Source organism: Ruditapes philippinarum, unplaced genomic scaffold (genome assembly GCF_026571515.1).
Source record: "Ruditapes philippinarum isolate M1 unplaced genomic scaffold, ASM2657151v2 ctg8836_1_1_1_1, whole genome shotgun sequence".
Lineage (NCBI taxonomy): Eukaryota > Metazoa > Mollusca > Bivalvia > Venerida > Veneridae > Ruditapes > Ruditapes philippinarum.
In genome coordinates, this window is record NW_026855894.1 from 69161 (window position 1) to 89338 (window position 20178).

General features: G+C 31.7%; 1 protein-coding gene and 1 long non-coding RNA gene across 3 annotated transcripts in view; both read left to right on the top strand.

Annotated features, from left to right (window-relative positions):
* Positions 1-2188: 2188 nt before the first annotated feature.
* On the top strand, positions 2189-4102 carry LOC132744734 (uncharacterized). Its single transcript, XR_009627745.1, has 3 exons — positions 2189-2419; positions 3002-3220; positions 3956-4102. It is a non-coding gene; the product is annotated as an uncharacterized LOC132744734 (long non-coding RNA).
* Positions 4103-11462: 7360 nt separating this feature from the next.
* The window catches only part of LOC132744737 (uncharacterized), a 91572-nt gene continuing 82856 nt past the window's right edge, over positions 11463-20178 (top strand). For both annotated transcript variants that reach the window (XM_060733515.1, XM_060733516.1), the window contains exons 1-9: positions 11463-11579; positions 13125-13201; positions 14181-14414; positions 15335-15553; positions 16195-16347; positions 16990-17109; positions 18303-18506; positions 19585-19733; positions 19859-20048. In XM_060733515.1, coding sequence (XP_060589498.1) covers positions 13156-13201; positions 14181-14414; positions 15335-15553; positions 16195-16347; positions 16990-17109; positions 18303-18506; positions 19585-19733; positions 19859-20048 — 1315 coding nt within the window. In that variant the 5' untranslated portion in view covers positions 11463-11579; positions 13125-13155. The remainder of the gene's footprint in view (positions 11580-13124; positions 13202-14180; positions 14415-15334; positions 15554-16194; positions 16348-16989; positions 17110-18302; positions 18507-19584; positions 19734-19858; positions 20049-20178) is intronic.

Here is a 20178-nt window from a genome sequence, read left to right on the forward strand (position 1 = left end):
ACATGTATATGATGAATAGATCTAATTATGTTATTTCATTAAGTAATACAAAGAGCATCGAGATGTCACAATATGAAACCCCAGAAAAAAGGAACCAATGAACGAGCATCTGAATATGATATTTCTATCGCTTTCCCCGTCTTCACAATATGAAAACCCCAATGAACCACTCAATGGGCATGCTCTGCAGTGCGGGTACTTAATACCTGTACTCCAGTTAACGCACTGTGCATATATATGTATACGATTTAACTCTGACATATTTTCAATAGAAATGTCCCCAAACTATGATACAAACAAATGTTAAATCATACTTTCATTTAAAAGGGGTGTGGTGGGTGGGTTGATGTTATCTTGAGAGTTAGCAGGAAAATGAAGCTGAAATGGATTTGCATTCTGGGTAATACTGCCAGACAGATACAAGGTCGAATTTCAAAATTACCTCCCTTGATCTTTGATTTATGCAAGTACAAGTTACTTCCTTTGAATGTATTGTTTGTTTGTTTCATTTTAAGCCTTTTCCCAACAGTATTTCAGTCATATAGGCGGGTAGTTTCCTAACCATCGTTCCTGGAGAGTAACACCAGTACTAGACTACCTTCCTCCGTGCTAAAATACCAAAGCATCTCCCGGGGATCGAACCCACGACAGAGAGGTAACTGGATTAGAAGTCATCGACTCTAACCCCTCGACCAGGGAGGCGGTATTTGAATGTATTAATTAATATAAATGAATCAACAAAATAAAGACATTCTAAAATAAAATGCAATATTTGGATTTATTATTTTCTTTACCCTCATAACTTATACTCCGATGTGCTTCATGTCATTTTAATAATCTTGATCTTAATCAGATGAAATGAATACCACTAAGTATATCATGTCATTCTATCAAATAATACTATTTTTATCAATGCATAACATTGACGATCATGTTACAAGGTAAGAAAAATGTATAGCCTGACCGGGACTTTAACCTGGGGCCCTTGGAATACCGTACCGAGGATCTGCAGAGTGAGCTTCTTTGCCGCTTACATACAATATACATTTTTAAGTGAACAGTTTTGAACCGTGACATCCTGCCCCGTAAGATTGAAATTCGTTTTCGAATTTCAAATGGTTACAGAAAACAGTGTGAAAAATGGAATTGGAGCTTTATACCATCACGGTCCCTCGTTTGGCGCCAAATGTCACAATGTGAGAAAAATGTGCAGCCTGACCAGGATTTGAACCCGAAACCTTAGAATACCGTACTGTGGCTCTACATAGTCTTTTTGCCTCTTAGAAACTATTGTTTTTTTTAAAAGCAAACAGTTTTAAACTGTAACAATCACATACCATTAAGATTATCGCTTGATAACTTTTGATATTCTTTACCACCATGAAACATCATTACCTGTACTCTCAACATTTGTCTTCCTACGCAGTGTTTGAATGTTTGTTATTTGTTCTGCATATTTATTTAACTGTTTTACCTGTAATAAAAAAGATCAAGGCGATCACATTGAGTAAGCAAATCTGCCATGACAAGATAAAGTACAAACTATGGAAATAAGAAAGATCAATATATATTTAAATGACACCCGTCAAAAGAAAGTTAGCGTTGCTCAGTATACCTAGGCCTGATGTGTGTTTTCCAAATTTTAAAGCTTTGTTGAAAATGTTGATTGTACTGGTGTTCAATTTGATATTTTCTCAATATGCAGGTAAGTACTCAATTTACAATTAATTCGTTTGTTTACTCATTAATTAATTGAAATAGTTTTCAAATAAAAAAAAAATATTTTATTGCACTTTTCAAAAACATTTAGAAATTCCGGATAACCCATTGAGAGCGAAGAGGAATTGTATTGACATATAAAATCGTGCTGGAACGATCTATTGTAAACACCACTGAAAGACATCTCTAAGGTTGTTTTAAATGTTTTCGTGTATTAGAGAATTGCCGTTTAATTCCTAATATAGTAGAGTGATTACTCTTTAGGAGTATCTTGATTTGAAACTTGTTTTTGATCCGTGTTTTTACTAGAATAGGATCTTACCAGGCCTGATAAAGATCCTTTCAAGTAAAATAAATAAAAGCCAAAAACGATCTTAAAGATAAAAATTCGCCTAAATTAACACTTTTATTATAAAACATTCCGAAAAAGGAGTGAAAACATAAGGTTAAATTATTATAATGGTGCAACCACTCTTTACAGAGATGGTATCTTTTAACAATCCCGGGACACGGTTCCTAAACGAAAACGACGACGCTACAAAGACTTTGTGGAGCATTTCTGCCACATGCTATCCTTCAACCGACCAATATATAAATGTTCTTGGAGTTGAAGTACAGATTGGTGTAATAACGCATACAGTAGGATGTGAGACATGTAAAATTTCTATTAACCCAGACAGTGGTCTTTTCTACATGTCAGGTAAATAATTTATGTCTGCATACACTTATGTCTAAACATTTAAATTGTCTTTTAATTAACGAATTTTTAAATAAATTCATTTGTGTAATTTAAGTTTATGTATCAAGAAAACAACTTTTTTGTATGAAATAGAGATTTCTACTAAGTAGAGTATCTTTTCCGTTAGTTGAAAGTTTTTTTTTAAATGGAATCATGAGTCACAAACGGAAATATAGAGCGAACATTGAAAATAAATTCTGCTTGATGAAAAGTTTTCAGAATCTAAAAGATTTAAATGGAAAAATATGTCACATAAAAGGCTCAGCATGTATAAGGTCCGAAAATAAATTTTCTGATTCCAAAATACATAACATTTGGAAAGTCACTAAAAAGAAAGAATTGAGTTTCAACATTTTATCTTTGTAAACCGGTGACAAACACTACTAGTTTGATGATGTCACGTACAAATGTAATGGTGAAATCTCTTAAAACACTATAAACACAACAAGTGTTTGTCTGTAAGAAATTGGACAGAAAAAATGGATACGTACAAACATACAATCTTAAATAAATGTTACCATCTTATTTAATATTTTGCAAAAGGGAACACAGTGTACAAGAGAGCATGCGCGGCAGTAAGCTGTGGAAGTTGTCCGTCATGTTCGTCATGTGCTGCTAGCACTGGGTGAATGTCTGGTCCTGCTTATTACAATATTGATGTTCGGTGTTACACGACCTCTTATGACAACGATGACTCTGGAACATCTACTCTTACCGTTAGTGTGTCAGAAGAAACACCGACATTAGCAATTAGCCTTCCAGGTATAATATAGATTAAACTTGCAGTCGTTCGGGGTCTTATGTTACTTAACCTTTTTGTAAGCTTCATTTGAATTATTGATTTGAAATAGTTAAAAACACTACTATGTATAAATATAAAGAGTTCATTATTCTATTGTAAACTTAATTAATTCTAATTCTTTAAATCCGTGCACTTATTAAATAAGTTCTATTTAAATGGAATGCTATAATGGCGTTTATAAAGTTAAACACTTTATTGAATTAAATGAAAAGAGATACTGTACTACGATAAATTATAGTACTATTTCAAAGAAGGGGCATTATCTTTTTAATTATCTTAATTCTTCAGTTGTTATTTCTTGTTGGATATGTTTTTGTAAATCCAATAGTTCTTTTTCATTTTCGCCTTCATTCTATTGTTGCTTATCCAGAAATGTTACATCATTGTAAAAAATTTGGAAGCTAGAACTGTGTCGTTAAATCACGGATGCCTCTACATTCCACTGTTTTGAGGGACAGTCTTAACTTGTGTATGTTGTTACACTGAAATATAAGCTTAGTGTTTATATTATTGAGTGATAAAATATGATAATCAGCAGCAAACAAAGCTCGATCATCAGTTTGATAGATCTTGAATATTTAACAATGTCAAATCAATCATTTGACTTTCAATTGATATAAATACATTTTCTTTGTATTTAAAAGTAATACACAGATCTTCACGTGTGCTTATAAGAAAAATATGTTTACACTCAGGTGCTGTAAATGCAGACAATTCAATGAGTGTTAGAACTGTTTTAGCTACTGCATCTAAATCAAGTGGTCCACCAAGTGTAGAGTTCACAAAATCAACTGCAGTAGATGATTCATACTTGCTAGGGACAACAAATATGTTTGATCTAAATACAGATGAATCATTTGGTATTGTTTATAAGCGATATATTTTTAACATACATATATTTTTTCTAAAATTTTATAATGATTTGACCCTGCCTTGAATATGGTGCAGTCTATTCAAATTTTATAAGGATTTAAACTATTATATCTAAATATAACAAAATAAGGCCCAGTCTGAACCAAGGATATGCAGTCTGACCTGGCTCTTTACTGGTAGCAAAGTCTAATCACTTCGGAATCATGCAGGGATAATGAATGACTCAATTTTTTTTCATGTTTTGTACATGCATTTAAAAGAAAATCATTTTCAATGTAATTCATTTCTTTTAAATCAATCAATGCACATTATATTATTAAATAAAATTCATCACCGTTATAATGCATGTACAACATCTGCTAAAACGATCCTTCTAAACTAATTTACAAATGAAGAGACAACATCACCATTTTGTTTTTTAATTTTACAACAATTGCTGTTCGAAAAACAAAATATACACATTTGTTTTCTTAAAGGAAAGTAGAGCTTAAAATACATCCGAAAAATAATGTCATAAATTGTTTACAAACATTTCTATGTAGATTCTTATTATCATAATTTATTGAATAAACTATACATTAATATTGACTGACTGATTTTAATACTTTTTTTCAGCCGACGGGCAAGTGTATGTTAGAACAGATCCTTCTGAAGAGTACGATTTTACGTACACTATTGGAGTGTGTATACATAGCCGTCGACAAACCTCTTGTTCAACAATGACAATAAACTTCTGTACGTACAGCAAACTGTCTTGTATTTGTTTAACTTTAAGGTGTAAAATTAGAAGTGAAGAAAAATCGAAGGCAATTTGAAACGAATTATAAGCGTTCAAACGCAAATTTATCAAGCTGCTTTTGTGCAGTCATAATTGCACAATTGTGGTAACTTACACATTATTTGATCAAATAATATTACTTTAACATTTACAATCAAACAGTTATTAAAAAATCTAAATGAAACTATTATTATAGTTCAATCGTTTCGGGACATGTATGACAGATTTTGAATGTTACGATATGTGAACTTACTATTTCAAGATATTAACAGGCACAATTTATTTAAATTTATCTAATCCGAACTTTTATCAAAAAGAGACAAACTAAACATTTAGCTATAATTCTTTAATGCATTTATATTGATTATTTTCCATTTTTTCATATCCAGCTAATATCGTCAAAAAAGAAGGCACACAATTTCCTACTGTCGAACTCGTTTCAGGCCTGGCCTCTGCTCTAATCGTTATCATAGGGCTTTTTTGTGTATATATTTTTAGATTACGAATGAGAAACGCATCATCGAAAGGTAAGAGGTACAAGGCTTAGAAGTGCTTTGTCAACATTTGATTTAATAATGTTTTAAAATTTAAACAAATTTTTGAACGAGATTCATCACTTCCTCTTTAGCATTTAAATATAAAGTAAATTGAAAAAAAAAACAAGTACCTAAAATTAAAGAAGAAAATAATTAGCATATTTTGTAAAATTTTAAAGCAAAACATAATCTTTTTATATAGTTGCAGCGACGGTTAGACAATTGCAGCAAATGTATGCACAGAAAATATTGTATCCAATAAATATTGATTTGTATTGTTACATTTTATAGTGTATCGTATTCATTAAATACATTGTAAATGTATAAGGTATATATTTAGTACAGACAAAAATATATAAGTTATTTGAATTTTTGTGTTAAACTGAAGAAAGCAATACTGCCAAAACATTATAATTCGCGCGGCTCGTATTTTTGTGGTTTTCCTGGATATGTCAATCCACGAATTAAAGATCCAAGAAAATTACATTTCGTGTGATGTATTTCATTATTTGCAATTTATTTTTCGGAAAAAATAGACAATCCATGAATTTGAATAAACAGAACAACATATAATTCAGTGTTGTTATATTTTTCTGGTCCTTCGGGATCATTGATTTCAGAACTCGAGTAGATGTTAGGGTGCGTGAGAGATGTTGCACATTTTCATTATCTCTATTGTACATACTTAAACAAACATAGTCTGCACTTTTCATGTTATTTTGTTGTGATTAATCCTTCTGAAGGATCACCCTTTCTCCAGATTTTTGTAAAAAAATAACGAAAGCTCATGCCCACGGAATTAGGTGCTTTCAGAGTACTTTACAGATTTTTAGCGTTGCTTGCTTTATTTCAAACCAATGATAAACAGAAGTAAAATGGTTATAGGTAGGGATTAGTGTCTTCTTAATAAAAAAATACACACAAATAAGTAGTGATGTATTTGAAATAAAAAGATAACATTTTGAAATATTTTTCAGGTACAAAAGGTGAAAATAAAGATGGAAGCAATAATCAAAAGTAATTATAAGACATTTTGATTACACTGTTAATTTTAGCTGTAAAACACGTAAGGGATCTGTCGGTTCTATCTCGATATGTCTGGAACCAAATCATTTCTTTATCTGAAAATTGAATCTTCCGTGAAATATCACAAAATAATTTCATTTGCCATTAAAATATCGTTGTCTTTTATTGTAACACTGCCCCTGTTCACTGTTATAGTGTCCAAAAATTTATTTCTTGTTCTTTTTTAGATATTCCTATACTAGTACATAGATAAACAGGTAATGGAAATTGACAGTGCAAGATTTGAAGTAATTACTTCATAATCATACCCGTTTCCTCATTTTCATTAACAAATAATATACAATGTAGAGAAAATTTTGTCCTGATGAATAGTTGAATGATATGATATTATGTCGCATTTTATTTATTGATAAAATTTCATTATAACACAAGATCTTGAATACTGTAAGAAACCAGCGTCTATTTTTTACCTAATACTATGGATCTATTCCGTTTCAGATTGGAATAATTATGTTTATATACATCTACGGATTTGTTTATATATATATCTTAGGAATAACAGAAATGGTGACATAGAACCGGTAGATGATTATGAAGACTTGCAAACTTATAGCCGTCCTGAAGCTATTTATGATGATACTATATTTCATGAAACAGATGTTTGTAATGATGCCGAAATGGGAAGAGAAAGCACTGGCTATCTGGATATAGGGAGTCACTTGAGCACGACAGAAGGCAGCGAATCAGACAGACAATCAAGTGGCAATCAGGCTAGACAAGAATCAATAGGAAGTGACGAAAATGACTTAACAACGGATTACATTCACCCGATTTGAAGCGAGGCGACCATTGAAAGTGATCGGATAAAGATTAACATAATTATTATAAATGCTTCTGAGAAATGGTGTTTGCAAATTAATTATATGTTTTTGCAATAACTTTAGACTTAAAATGAAATGTTATTTTGTAGACTGCGTCTCTTCTTTCTATGGTAATGCTAAACCGTACTCTATCATCTAGAAAATCATTGACATAAGTCCAGGTGCTTCTTTAGGTAGAGTATGCACATGTTTTCAATGCATCATTATCTTCAAGGACATTACAGGGTATGAAATCAACAAAATGACCCTTGAATAGTCAAAATTCTTGGAAGGAAAGTCGTTTTCTATTTCAGGAAATATTATTTTCAGTCAAGGAAATTAAGTTCTTCAGATACTTCAATTTTACAGTTAAAACACTTAACATTTTGGTTAGTGCGATAACTACAAGTAGTAAGAACTAAAATGTTAAAAGCAAGTTAAATAATATAAAATTAGATACCTCTTTTGTCAATACCCGATTAAGGAACAAGATGTTCATTGACTACAGTAATCAAAGATGATTTTAATACAATTTTAATTGTCAGATACGAGCAAGAACTAGAAATGGTGTACAAATTGTTTCCAAAATAATACAAAATGAAAATTTAAGTTAAGATAATTATATTTATATTGTCATTATTTAAATAGCTATTGGATATTTTAATTGAAGTATGTAAATGTGTAAAATAAAAGAAAATAAATTAATTGGAAGAATATTTTGTTTTCAGTTAAAATTAGATGGTATTAAATCAAAATTGTACTCCTTCAGTTTCTTAAGATACATAAAAAAGGTACAAAATAATGTCAAACTGGTACAATGCTGTTTCTATTAACTAGGTTCGTTTCCTTTTACGAGTGCAATATCCATATCAAATCCATATTATTCTTGGACGAATTATCTCTTACACATGTTCAGGATACTAAATAAAAGAATGTATCATCAAGTGCTAATCTATGTGATTGTATTTCGTCTGCAACAAACGACAAACGGTTTATTTCAGCATAACAATGATAAATGACAAAATATCGTAACAATCCAAAATACACCTTGATAAAAGAGACAGTGACCGAAAAAGAAGGTAACTGTAGTTATAAGATAAAGTTTTTTTACATGTACCTTGTTAAGTACAAAACTTTTTACATAAATTTTGGAGTCGTGCGAAGCTGTAAATACCACTGTTTACTACGAACTCGGCAACTAAACTAACTTGCTGAAATAGTAAGCAACTTTTCGACCACGCTATTCTTTTCATTTTAATGGTTTTACTATTTTGACTCATTGCTAGAGTATGGTTCACACTTTTTTTTCAAAGATTGTGACAGTCATCTATGTAACTCAAAACTTCTGACGGCAACCCAAGTATTATAAGGCCTATTATAAAGTTAAGACACTTCTATTTTCGATAAGAACACGTGTACTACAAGTCTTCCACTCCAATTAACTTTCAATATGTTAATTCAGCAAATTAGAGTTGTTATTGTAATTATGGTAATAACGATGTCGATTATCTCCGCTTTAAAGGAATGACATTCTATTTTTGCAACTGCTAATATGTCTAATTATGTCTGAACTAGAATAATTTATTATTTAGCACACAAACATAATACACTTGACCTGCTTTGATTGTTGATTTGGAAAATCATGTTAAACTTCTTCTCGGCGTTGGTATTTTTTCAGGTTTTTCGAGTTTTAATGAAAATTGCCTTTATATTATGTACTGGTGACACATACATATATCGATGATCTTTCACAAACAATTACTGCAAATACTTTTAACGGTGACGATTGAAAAGTAACAAATAACAGAACCCTCTAAAGTGCACCGAAAAACAAAACAAAACAAATAAACTGAAAGATGAAAATCTTGTTTTTTATGTCTGTTCATCAGATATAATGGAAATACCTCTATTACGACAATTAATCACCCGTTAACATTATTTAACAGGTGAGTATGAAAAAAGAAGAAAGAAGTAAGAAACACTGCGTTATCTCATGTCTTTAAAATAATTGAACAAAAAAGATACTTAAGGTAGACCATGGGTAATGCATTACCTCCACTTTGAAGAGTATTAAAATAGTCTAGAATCGCTTGTAAACTACATTGAAATTGAGGGGCGTGGGTTCAAACCCCAGAAGGGGCAACTTTTTTTTTCTTTCTTTTTTTCTTTTTAACATTTTTTTATGTATCTCTCTGATCCCTTATGGAAGAAAAAAAGTTTGATTTTAATTATATAATTATTTTAAGTATTTTTTTGGTTAAATAATGCCAAAATATATAACAAATATGATACCAGATATTTTCAAAGTTCGATAAAATAAAAACTACACGGTAAAAGTATTTTATATTTCGCATGATCAACTAATATACCTTTGAAAAAATTTAGGCAAAGTTTGAAAACATACCCTCATTTCGATAAATTTTAGGGATATTTTGAATAAGGCATTTTAGATAGGGAAATGGTAAAATTAGTGTTAAAAGTGGGTGGGGTAGGGTTACATTTTTATACATTTTAAGAACATTTTGTTTAGAACCAAACATTTTGGTTGTGTAATGTGTTACTTGAATGTTATTATTTGTTTCTTAACAATGAGCAATAGAAAAACATTTTTTATAATGATGATATTACAGATTATTTAAAGTTTCCTCATTTCTGAAAATAAGTCCTTCAAATGGCAAGGTCTTAGTTCAGAAATATATCCATAACTCATAAACCACACGGTAAATTTTATTTAAATTTTGCATACAGGTGACCTTGAAGACATATAACTGACCTATGTTGTCAATTTTACAGTTCTTTATGGTGCCCATTACCCATGGTCTACCTTAATTACGGTGACACAGAGGTGTTATGTGAATTTTTTTAATTATCTTATTTATCTTGAGCGCACGATATACCATGATGCAGCCGCGAGTTACTAAGTCTTGTGTATAAGATAATTAAGTCATGCGCATGAGATACTATGACGTGGCCACAAGCTACTAAGTCGGGTGCGCGAGAAAAATAAGTTGTGAACACGAGTAACTACGTGGTGCAAACGAGATAATGAAGTTGTTCGCACGAGATATTTAACCAATCAGAGTACAATATATATACATATTATCTCGTGCCCACGACTGAATTATCTTGTGCGCACGACTTAGTTATTCGTGGCCACGATATAGTCTTTCGTGCTCATACATATGTACTTAATAATCTCTTGCGCACGACTTTATAAATCGTGGCCACGACATATTTCATAATATTTCGTTAGACATACTGCGTATTTCAGTCTCTATTACACAATATAAACACAATCACTCAATCATGTCTGAGATTTTCACCTTTTACTGTTGTTGTCAATTCTCTTAAGATGGGTCTCAATTGTCCATTTTTTAAGACTTGTATTAGGCTTCCGACTTTATTTTTTTAAGCCCGATTTACCTCGATCTTTCTGCTCAACTGCTGTACGTCAAAACACAGAGAGTCTGGTGACCATTTTGATTTATTACATTTTATATATGCAATCTATATGAAGTTAAATTTGGAAAATAAATTGTGGCCTCCGCTTGAAGGTGGTACCGATACGATAACCAATCTCAAATTACTTGCCCCTACTGCCAGAGAATTTGATTTATTTCATATTATGAAGCTTTTAAATAGGGAAAGATATGATTTTACCGCTTTATGGGTCACTGCTCATGTTAAAAGTACTTAACTAAATTGTCATCTGGGGATTCCTAACACAGGTAGTGCTAGTATGATCGAAACCAGAAAAAGTTAATTGAAGAAAAAAGGTTTAAAAAAACCCCACTAATAAATGAATGATCGTATAAATATAGCTTATTTAGGCATGTTATAACCTTCAAATCTAATGCATTCATATCGGTTTGTCCTTCAATTTTCAACTTTTTTCATGATTTTATGTTTTTATGTAAAATGTGCTGTACCTGATAATAAGTATTGGATTTGCACACAAGGTATTGTCATTATAACTAGGCCAAACCTTGTAATGTCCTGCAATTTTACTTAAAAAGATCCAAGTAATCCATGTAACAGTTACAAAATAGGCATGATTATGCAGTTATGTTAACGAATAGCTAATTGCTTTCAAACAGAAAATTATCAGCGCAATTACATTACAATTGAAAAAATACATAGTAAAATATATTTTCATTTTCTTTTAGATATCATGGTAGGAAGGATGTTTCAAACAGCAATATAACTTTTGCTGAAAAATACGATTTTTATTTTTGAAAATATACAGGTAAGTTTAATAGTTTTTCAATTATTTCAACACTTTGACAGTTTTCTAAGCTGAACTGAAATGAGCTTTTCTTTTATAAATGGAAATGTAATCTTATTTGTGCTCGCAAAATTTAATGTAAAATAGTTTCTCCTGATTCTCTAAAATATACATTGCCATTATATAACGTAATTTATTATAAAAAAATGGATTCTGTACTCAATAATGATATTATTTTATTAAATGCGACTTTTCCGACTTAATATAGTGTTATATCATTTTAACGTTAATTTTTGCGTAAAAAATTGCGTTCATGTATAAATTAATGATATACTATGCTCAAGTTAGGAGTAAAATATTTTTTATCCCAGAAATTAATTAAAATTTATGTTATACTTTCTGAATATGTCTAATTTAAATAAAGAATACAAAAACTGTGTATGGGAAGCTGCATATATTATATAACAAGTCAAGAGAAAGTGGCCCTTTCTTAAAAAAACTGTCAGTTTCGTTTCAATGACACTATATATTCTTATTGTGTCCACCTAAAGTGTCGAGAGTTTAAAACATAAGATATCTTCTTTGTGTGTTCTCAAAACAAGTTTAATCTCTATTTACAAAGAAACTTTGTAGCAATTATTAATATTTAAAAATTTAAAATTTGAGCATAGAATATCTTTATCGGAGAAAACCAAACAAGCATTAACGGATAAAAGAAAGCTTGGTGTAGCAGATTGTTTTATATATGCGTGTCTCAGGGTGCTATGTAACAGCTCACTAATATAATTAAAACATTTCTGACAAATCATGGTCACTCATTAACAGCACATTTAAACGTTTAGTTACCGGATCAAACGTATCTTTTTATGCAAGAATATCGCTTATGAATCGTTTTTCGTGCTTAACATCTGTAAAAGGTCTCGGCCTTTAAATTATTTATTGCCCTGCGTTCTGGCGCTAGAATTGAGCCCTTGTGCTTCTGCAGATGTTAATGATTTAAAAAAGGTACATTAATCCTTTTTCGATATCAAAAATTGCAATTTAAGCCATCAATTCCAAACACGAGCTATATACACTGTTAATAAGTGTGCGAAAACTTTATTTAATATTTTACATATCTATAGATAACGATTAAATCATATGATTTCAACAGTCATAATATCTCCATTTAATTTTTATCAACATGCAATAAATAGCAACGCATAAATTTTAAAGAACATAAGTGAACGCCAAAACGTATTTCTTTATTTAGATGCATTTAGAAGAAGAAGAAACATAGATAGAAGATAAGACGACCATTCCTTTGTTATTGGTTCTACATATGTAAAGATTGAAAGAATGAAATTTTGTTAGTAGCAAAGAGTGAATCTGATTCGAATAAGTAACTTCATTAAACCAGTTGTGACTGTAGCCGGTGCAAGGGGGCGTGAACGGAAGCTAGTTCTGTCCACAACCTTCCACGAACAAGGTCAATGAAACCGAACCAGCAATATTTTCAATTTTACCATTTTTGGAGAAATTCAAAGAATCTCTTTTTATATTTCAGTAATTTAATTATTTTTACAGATTCAAACACGGAATTTTGAAACCTTTTATAATGTATACTTTCCTGGCAACAATTCTCCTATTGGTTCCATGTGCAGGTATGTTTATTGTAAATGTACGTTAAATTTTTATTGTTTTGTTTATTTATTATCATCAGTCAACCTCTCTGGCGTGGGTTCGATCCCCGGGAGATGCTTTGGTAGTTTAGCGCGTAGGAAGGTAGTCTAGTACTGGTGTAACTCTCCAGTAACGAATGGTTAGGAAACTACCCGCCTATGTGACTGAAATACTGTTGGAAAAAGGCGTAAAATGAAACAAACAAACAAACAAACAAATCATTAGTCAAACTGTACAATGTTTGATTGCATTGCTGGTTTAACACATTGAGAAATGGTATGTCTAATTATGTAATTAACACTATTTTCTTTAAATAGATTTTTTCTATTATTATATACTAAATGAAATGACAGTTTTTAATTGGAAGGAGGCCACTGTTCAGTTTAATTAAGTATAGATATCAATCATGTCAAAACATCTTGCTATGTGATTATTATTTTTTTCTTTAGTTTTATTCTGCATATTTGATAATAAACCATATACGGAATTAGAAAGGAGTGGATACCAATATGTCATATCTGGTTTTTTGGTTATATATTTTTATGATGATGTCGCTATCAGGTGAGATATTTCTATTGCGCCTTTATATTATAATAAACGACAATTTTGGCATATTTTTCATCGGATGTATATGTCCCAAAAGTATTGAAAACGCTGTGGATTATTTGGATAATTAACTGTGAAAATTACAATTATTTGGAAAAATTGGCTTAGCTCTATGCTTTTATACTCTAATTTAAATAAAAAAAATAATGATATCAATAATAAGAAAATATATATGATAAAACATGAAATAATAATAATAATAATAATAATAATAATAATAATAATAATAATAATAATAATAATAATAATAAAATGATAATGAAAATAATAATGATAATAATCATAAATAATAATAATAATAATAATAATAATAATAATAAAAATTTTATACGTCCTCGAATGTTTTCTTTTTAGAGACAGCTCCTACCTTCCACAATCATCCGGGAACTTTGAATTTAAATGAAAATGCCGACTCTGCCCTTGATCTATGGTCAGGTGTATCAGCTACATGCTATCCGTCCACCAACACTTACTTTTACAACGTTTTTGGTATAAAGTTGTTCAAAACCGGCGAAGATCAACACACTGTGCCTTGCGAGACATGCACACTGTCTTCAAATCCAAATTCCGGGCTATTTTCCTGGTCAGGTAAGTACTAATTTTATGACCATTACCCATGTAGACAAACTATATAAATGCATGACATTGTGTGTTAACACTCACTTTATCACATATAAGTATTAAATATCATAGATCTGAAGTGCTTTAAAGCCGCATGTCTCCATATGAGCCAAAATATAAAACAAAAACACAAACAAACAAAAATTGAAGATCAGTAAATACAAAGCTGACATTCAATCTCTGACACAGAAGTTTCAAGACAAACCAAACAACAAGTAGTTCTCAAACCAGCTTAAAACTAGCGATTTAAAAGAAAGAAATATTTTTATTTTGTTGCAAGTATCCAACAAATTACAACGCATTCAAAGTTTAAAAGTAACGTTGGCTTATAGAATTGTCAATAAATGCACAATCACAAATTACGCGGATGAATATGATTTTAACCAATGAAAATGCTATTTATACAGGAAAATACATACAAATATACAGTACGATTTAGATTGCAAAGATCAGAAAATACGACAGAGCTTGCAGCCCTTTGATTTTCCGATGGCGAGGGAATTACAAAACAAACCGCTGCTTTAAAATACGTAATCATGTTATATACGTATACCTCCTTCCCTCGATTCATTTACCATATGGTACTTTGTCACGTCAGAGGGGCTACATGGCGGCATAATGGAACCGTTCACGGCCTGCCAGATGCCAGGTTTTGTAATTAGTTATGACAGTTGAGATACCTTTCTATTTCAGGTATTATGAAAAAATAGATATCACATCCTACGGATGGTGATTGAATAAAATATTAATCTTTAACAAGACAATGTAAGTATTGGCTGACGGCTCCGTTGGCGACACTTTTCCCGTGTTATAATTGTCTTCTTTCTTATGCATATATAATGTTAATGTGTATAAAACATTACATATCTTGCAATGTTACTTTTCAGGCAGCACTATACGCAAATCAGCATGTTCAGCAACAAGTTGTGGTGCGTGTGCGTCATGTACGGCATGTTCTACCAGTAACGGGTGTATGACTGGTCCAGCAACTTACAATCTCATCGTTCAGTGTTATACCACTTCCTACGACAACAATGATGACGGAACATCTACTTTTACCGTTAATGTCGTAGAAGAAACACCGACATTGGTTATTAGCCTTCCAGGTTTGTATTTTGTAAAACAACAAAAACAACAACATCAATAATTAAACTCGTACTATTCAGCAAGTCTTGCTTCTGTATTTAAAACGTACTACATGTGTTGTAATAATCGAGTTTTCAACATCGTTAGTTCTGTAGGATTCGGCGACTGTTCTATTCCTGTAATATTTAACTTTTCTTTTCACTTCATGACCATACAACAATATCCCATTCTTTCTATGCAAACCTTACATTATACTCCGGTATCAAAGTCCCGCAACGGTTGTTTTCTTTGATCAGAACAAAAAGGAACATAGCGTGACGTAATCGGTGTTGTGAAAATGTTTTGTATTGTTTTATTATTAAATCATAATAAATTTCCATTTTCTTACATTTTTTCTGTGTAATTACTTTTAATTTCCCAATAAACATCGGATATCTTCAGGGAACATTAAACGATTGTTATTGTCTCTTCATTGTTACCCTTGTTCTTTAGAACAGTCCTTTTCCTTTGCTTAAGCAAAAGTATATTTAGTGATGTTTTAAATTTCTTATAACAAACATGTGGTCTTGACTTAACATCTTGCAGAGTCAATCTTTTCTTTTCAAATGATTACCTTCTTTGGTCCTCCACATTTTAAATAGTAAATGTGAATTCTCATCAGATTCTGTCAATGCGGATAATTCTATGAGCTCCGGAACTGTTCTTGCGACGGCGTCAAAATCGAGCGGTGGACCAATTGTGGAGTACACAAAACCTACTGCAGTCGTGAATACATACTCTATTGGGACCGTCAATATGTTTGAACTAAATACAGGTAAAATATGACATATCTACAAAGATGTTATCGAGAATTCAAGAAGTTGAACTTTGCCAACTGGTCTTTCGTACATTTCAGACACATTGATTATCTGCTGTCGTCATAAGTAATCAGAGAGGGCAAACGACTTAGTTACAAGTTACACACTGTTCATTTGTCATAGAACAAACAAAACATACATTCAGTAGTCTAGTCATTTATTTCTGAGTGAGTTGCAGCATTAATGACAATTTCGTTTATTGTTTTGAAAGAGATGACGTATTGCGTTAGGCCTTACATAAATAATAATGTACACATTAAATGTTAATAGAGGACACGCAATTTAAATCTTTTAAATGTTTTTTTTTGCTTAAAACAAGAAACCCCAATACAACTATGCAGGCAAATAAGGTCTACAAACGGATTGAGATAAGACATTTGTCCAAACATAAAGTCAGTGTCGGGATTTGAACCAGTATAAATGAGAAGCAAGTTCTTGAAACGTGTCGATAATAATCACTTGGCCAAAAATGTCAAAACAAATAAGGAACAAATTGAAATGAAAAAAAGGTTATTTTTTCAAGTTGTCAAGACTATAGTTTTGTTAAACTTACGTTTTCTTGTAAAGAAATTAGATAAGAGATTTTTATACTGTAACAGCAAACGGTCAAGTGTATGTGGCTACTAACCCGGCTGTAGAATACGACTATACCTACACAATTCGTGTATGTATATACACCCGGCGCAAAGAATCATGTAAAACAATGACCATTAGTTTCGGTAAGTCTGAGTGTTATTTATTTTTATTTCTCTGGTATATACACTGTATTCCGATTTCAATATATTTTTTATCAATTATTGGCGGTCAGTCCACCTAATCGGCTTTTTTGGATAATTCAAAATTGATAACTAATTTTTGTGCAAGTGATCGACTACTATAACCCCATATAATTTCTCTGAGGCAAATAACCATTAGACTCAATTTTTAGGATGAATCATCGCTGAAAAATGTCACCAAGGCCCGAACCAGCAACCCAGTGTTACCTCACATATTTGTTTGTTTGTTTGATTGGGTTTTACGTCACTCCGACACAGTCTATGTCATATGGTGACTATATAGCTTTGCTGGTGGAGGAAGACCTCAGGAACACTTCCGTGCATTATTTCAGGCACGAACGGGCACTTGAGTAGAACCACCGACGTTCCGTAAGCTAGCTGGATAGCTTCCTCACACGAAAGAATCCAAAGTCTTTGTCGGGACTCGAACCCACAGCGGTGACGGGCAAGTGGTTTGTAGTCAACGACCATAACCACTCGGCCACGGAAGCCCCGATATCTCACATATAGCAGTATATAGAACCTACCAAGTTTGTACATATTCGCCAATTTTTGTAATAAGATATACATATACATGTACAAGCATTTGCAAAAAGAAGCCAGTTAATATTATGTTCTTCTGTCTTTTAATTTGTAAGACATTTGGCAAACACTCGAATGGGTATGATACCTGCAAAACGCTGTCACTGAGACAAAATATCACATGACGGTTTAGTTGTTATAGGATATTGCTATTATGGCTATTTAATATTCAAAGCCGTCAACGTAGTCTGATATTGAGGCACACTAGCAGCTTTTTCATGGTTTTAAACTTTATTGCAAAGGTACTGATAATCTCCAAAGCCTGAGTAGAAACTTATTTTGACGTTTCTCTCTAAATTTTGCCCAACAGATAAGATATTTAAGGCCGGGGAACCATAGTGCGTCCACCCTCTGCGTTTAAGATACGATAACGTTTAATAACATAACGTTAAATAAGACTTTTATAGTAATTTTAAGGTGTTTTGTTGTCGTTAATTTTATGTCTTTGTTAAATTATATCTTTCTCTGGGGCACAAGGTAATTGTTTGACTCAGCTGTTGATGCTGCCTTTTATTTATTCAATTTTTTTTTTGTTCGGTTTCTTTTTTTCACAGACGGATGTTTCCAGACACCAAACTGTAATAGCCAGACTGATACAAGCAGCTTTAGTGACCAATTCCCAGTTGGTGGAACTTTCTTAACTATGACCTATGACCAACCGTCGGATCATTTCCCTGCAATAAGTTCGACTTGGCAAAATCTCAATTTTGTCATAGTGTCATCCACGCTGAATGAAGCATCGTTAAATCTGTATACAGGTAAAGCTAGGTTATAAGTACTTAATGATTAGTAATTGATAAAACTTGTAAAAATGCCGGTGTTAAAGTCGCTGGTTTAAATGATATTGATGAGGATGGTGATAATGATGTTGTTGCTGATTATGATTGAATCAAAAAAGGATAAAGCAAAACAAGATTGTGATAACAAGAAAATAAAGGAAATAAAGATGAATATGTTGTTGATGATGGCAACGACGATGACGATTGTGGTGTTGATTATATCATTATTGATAAGAAAGATAATGATAATTATAATTAGCATCATAATTATGAAATTAAAAGTAATAATAATAGCATAAAATTATACTACAGATATATCTGATTAAAAATGATTAGCATCAATGATAGAACTCCTAAAATTATTATCATGTTTTAGATTCCTGTAAAAAATACGCTAAAGCTGTGACCCTTAATGTTTACCAAACATACATTTGACCACTAAGCTGTGTAGTTTGATTTATATAAAGGGTATATTCAGCTGATTACGTGTTTTATATAATTGTCAACAGGGAACATTTGTTTTAGTATCATGATTTGACAATACTTCGCTCTTTATTGTCAGCTGGCGACATTTACGTCTTTGTAACAGTATCAGTTGCAAAACAATATTTGTTTTTATAACAGGTGTATTACATGTATTGTCAAGTGGCAATATTGTGATCATTACACTCGTTTTTTGATGATCGTCAACTTTCAACATTTCGTTCCTAATTACAGGCGTAATTATTGTGAACTGGCAACCTTTTCTTCTTTCTAACATATGTATTATGGTCATTTGGCAGATGTTTTGTTCTCTTTAACAACATCTATTCTTTATTAAAGATGTATTTATCGTAAACATCGTAAACATCCAACTTTCAGTTCTTTATAACATATAAACTATCATCCAGCGGCAATACTGTTTTTATACCAGATGTCCTAATCGTCACACATCAAAATTTGTTCTTTTTCTCACGTGTATGATCGTAAACTACAGTTGTCAAAAGAAAGTACATTTATCTTGTCAATGTAACAGGTGTACTATTTTTAACTTACGATAATTTGTTCTTTATAACAGGTGTATTATCATCAACTGGCAACATAACTGTATGGCCAGATTATCCGTATTCCACTCATACAATTGTAGTGAGAGTGAGTAATCCGGGACACTCGTGCGACTATTCCAGCACCTGTACTATGTCCATGCGAGTAGCATTTACAAACTGGGTAATGCTTTAACTTTTCTGTTCACTGTTGATATTATTAACGTTTAACCTGCTGAGTTAATGTGATTGATTTATTCTGCGTGTATTTAGCACATTTAATTCGAAATTGATATTGTTTTTTTGCAGCCCATTACCATAACAAGTCTACCTACAAGCAGAAATATTCATGAAGACACCGATGCACGGACTCTCGTTCACAGTATAATCACCTATGACTACAACCATCCGGATCATGACAACGTCACATGTGTTGTTATTACCAATGAAGAACCGACGCTCCTTGAATTAACCCATAACGGAAACTACAATTATAACTGTAAGTATTCCTATAACAATGCAGTACAGAATGTAGTTAAAGTATAGTCATGTCAATTATATCAGTATCTAAATCAATAGTTCTAATATAATAAATAAATAAATAAATAAAACGATAAATAAATAAATAA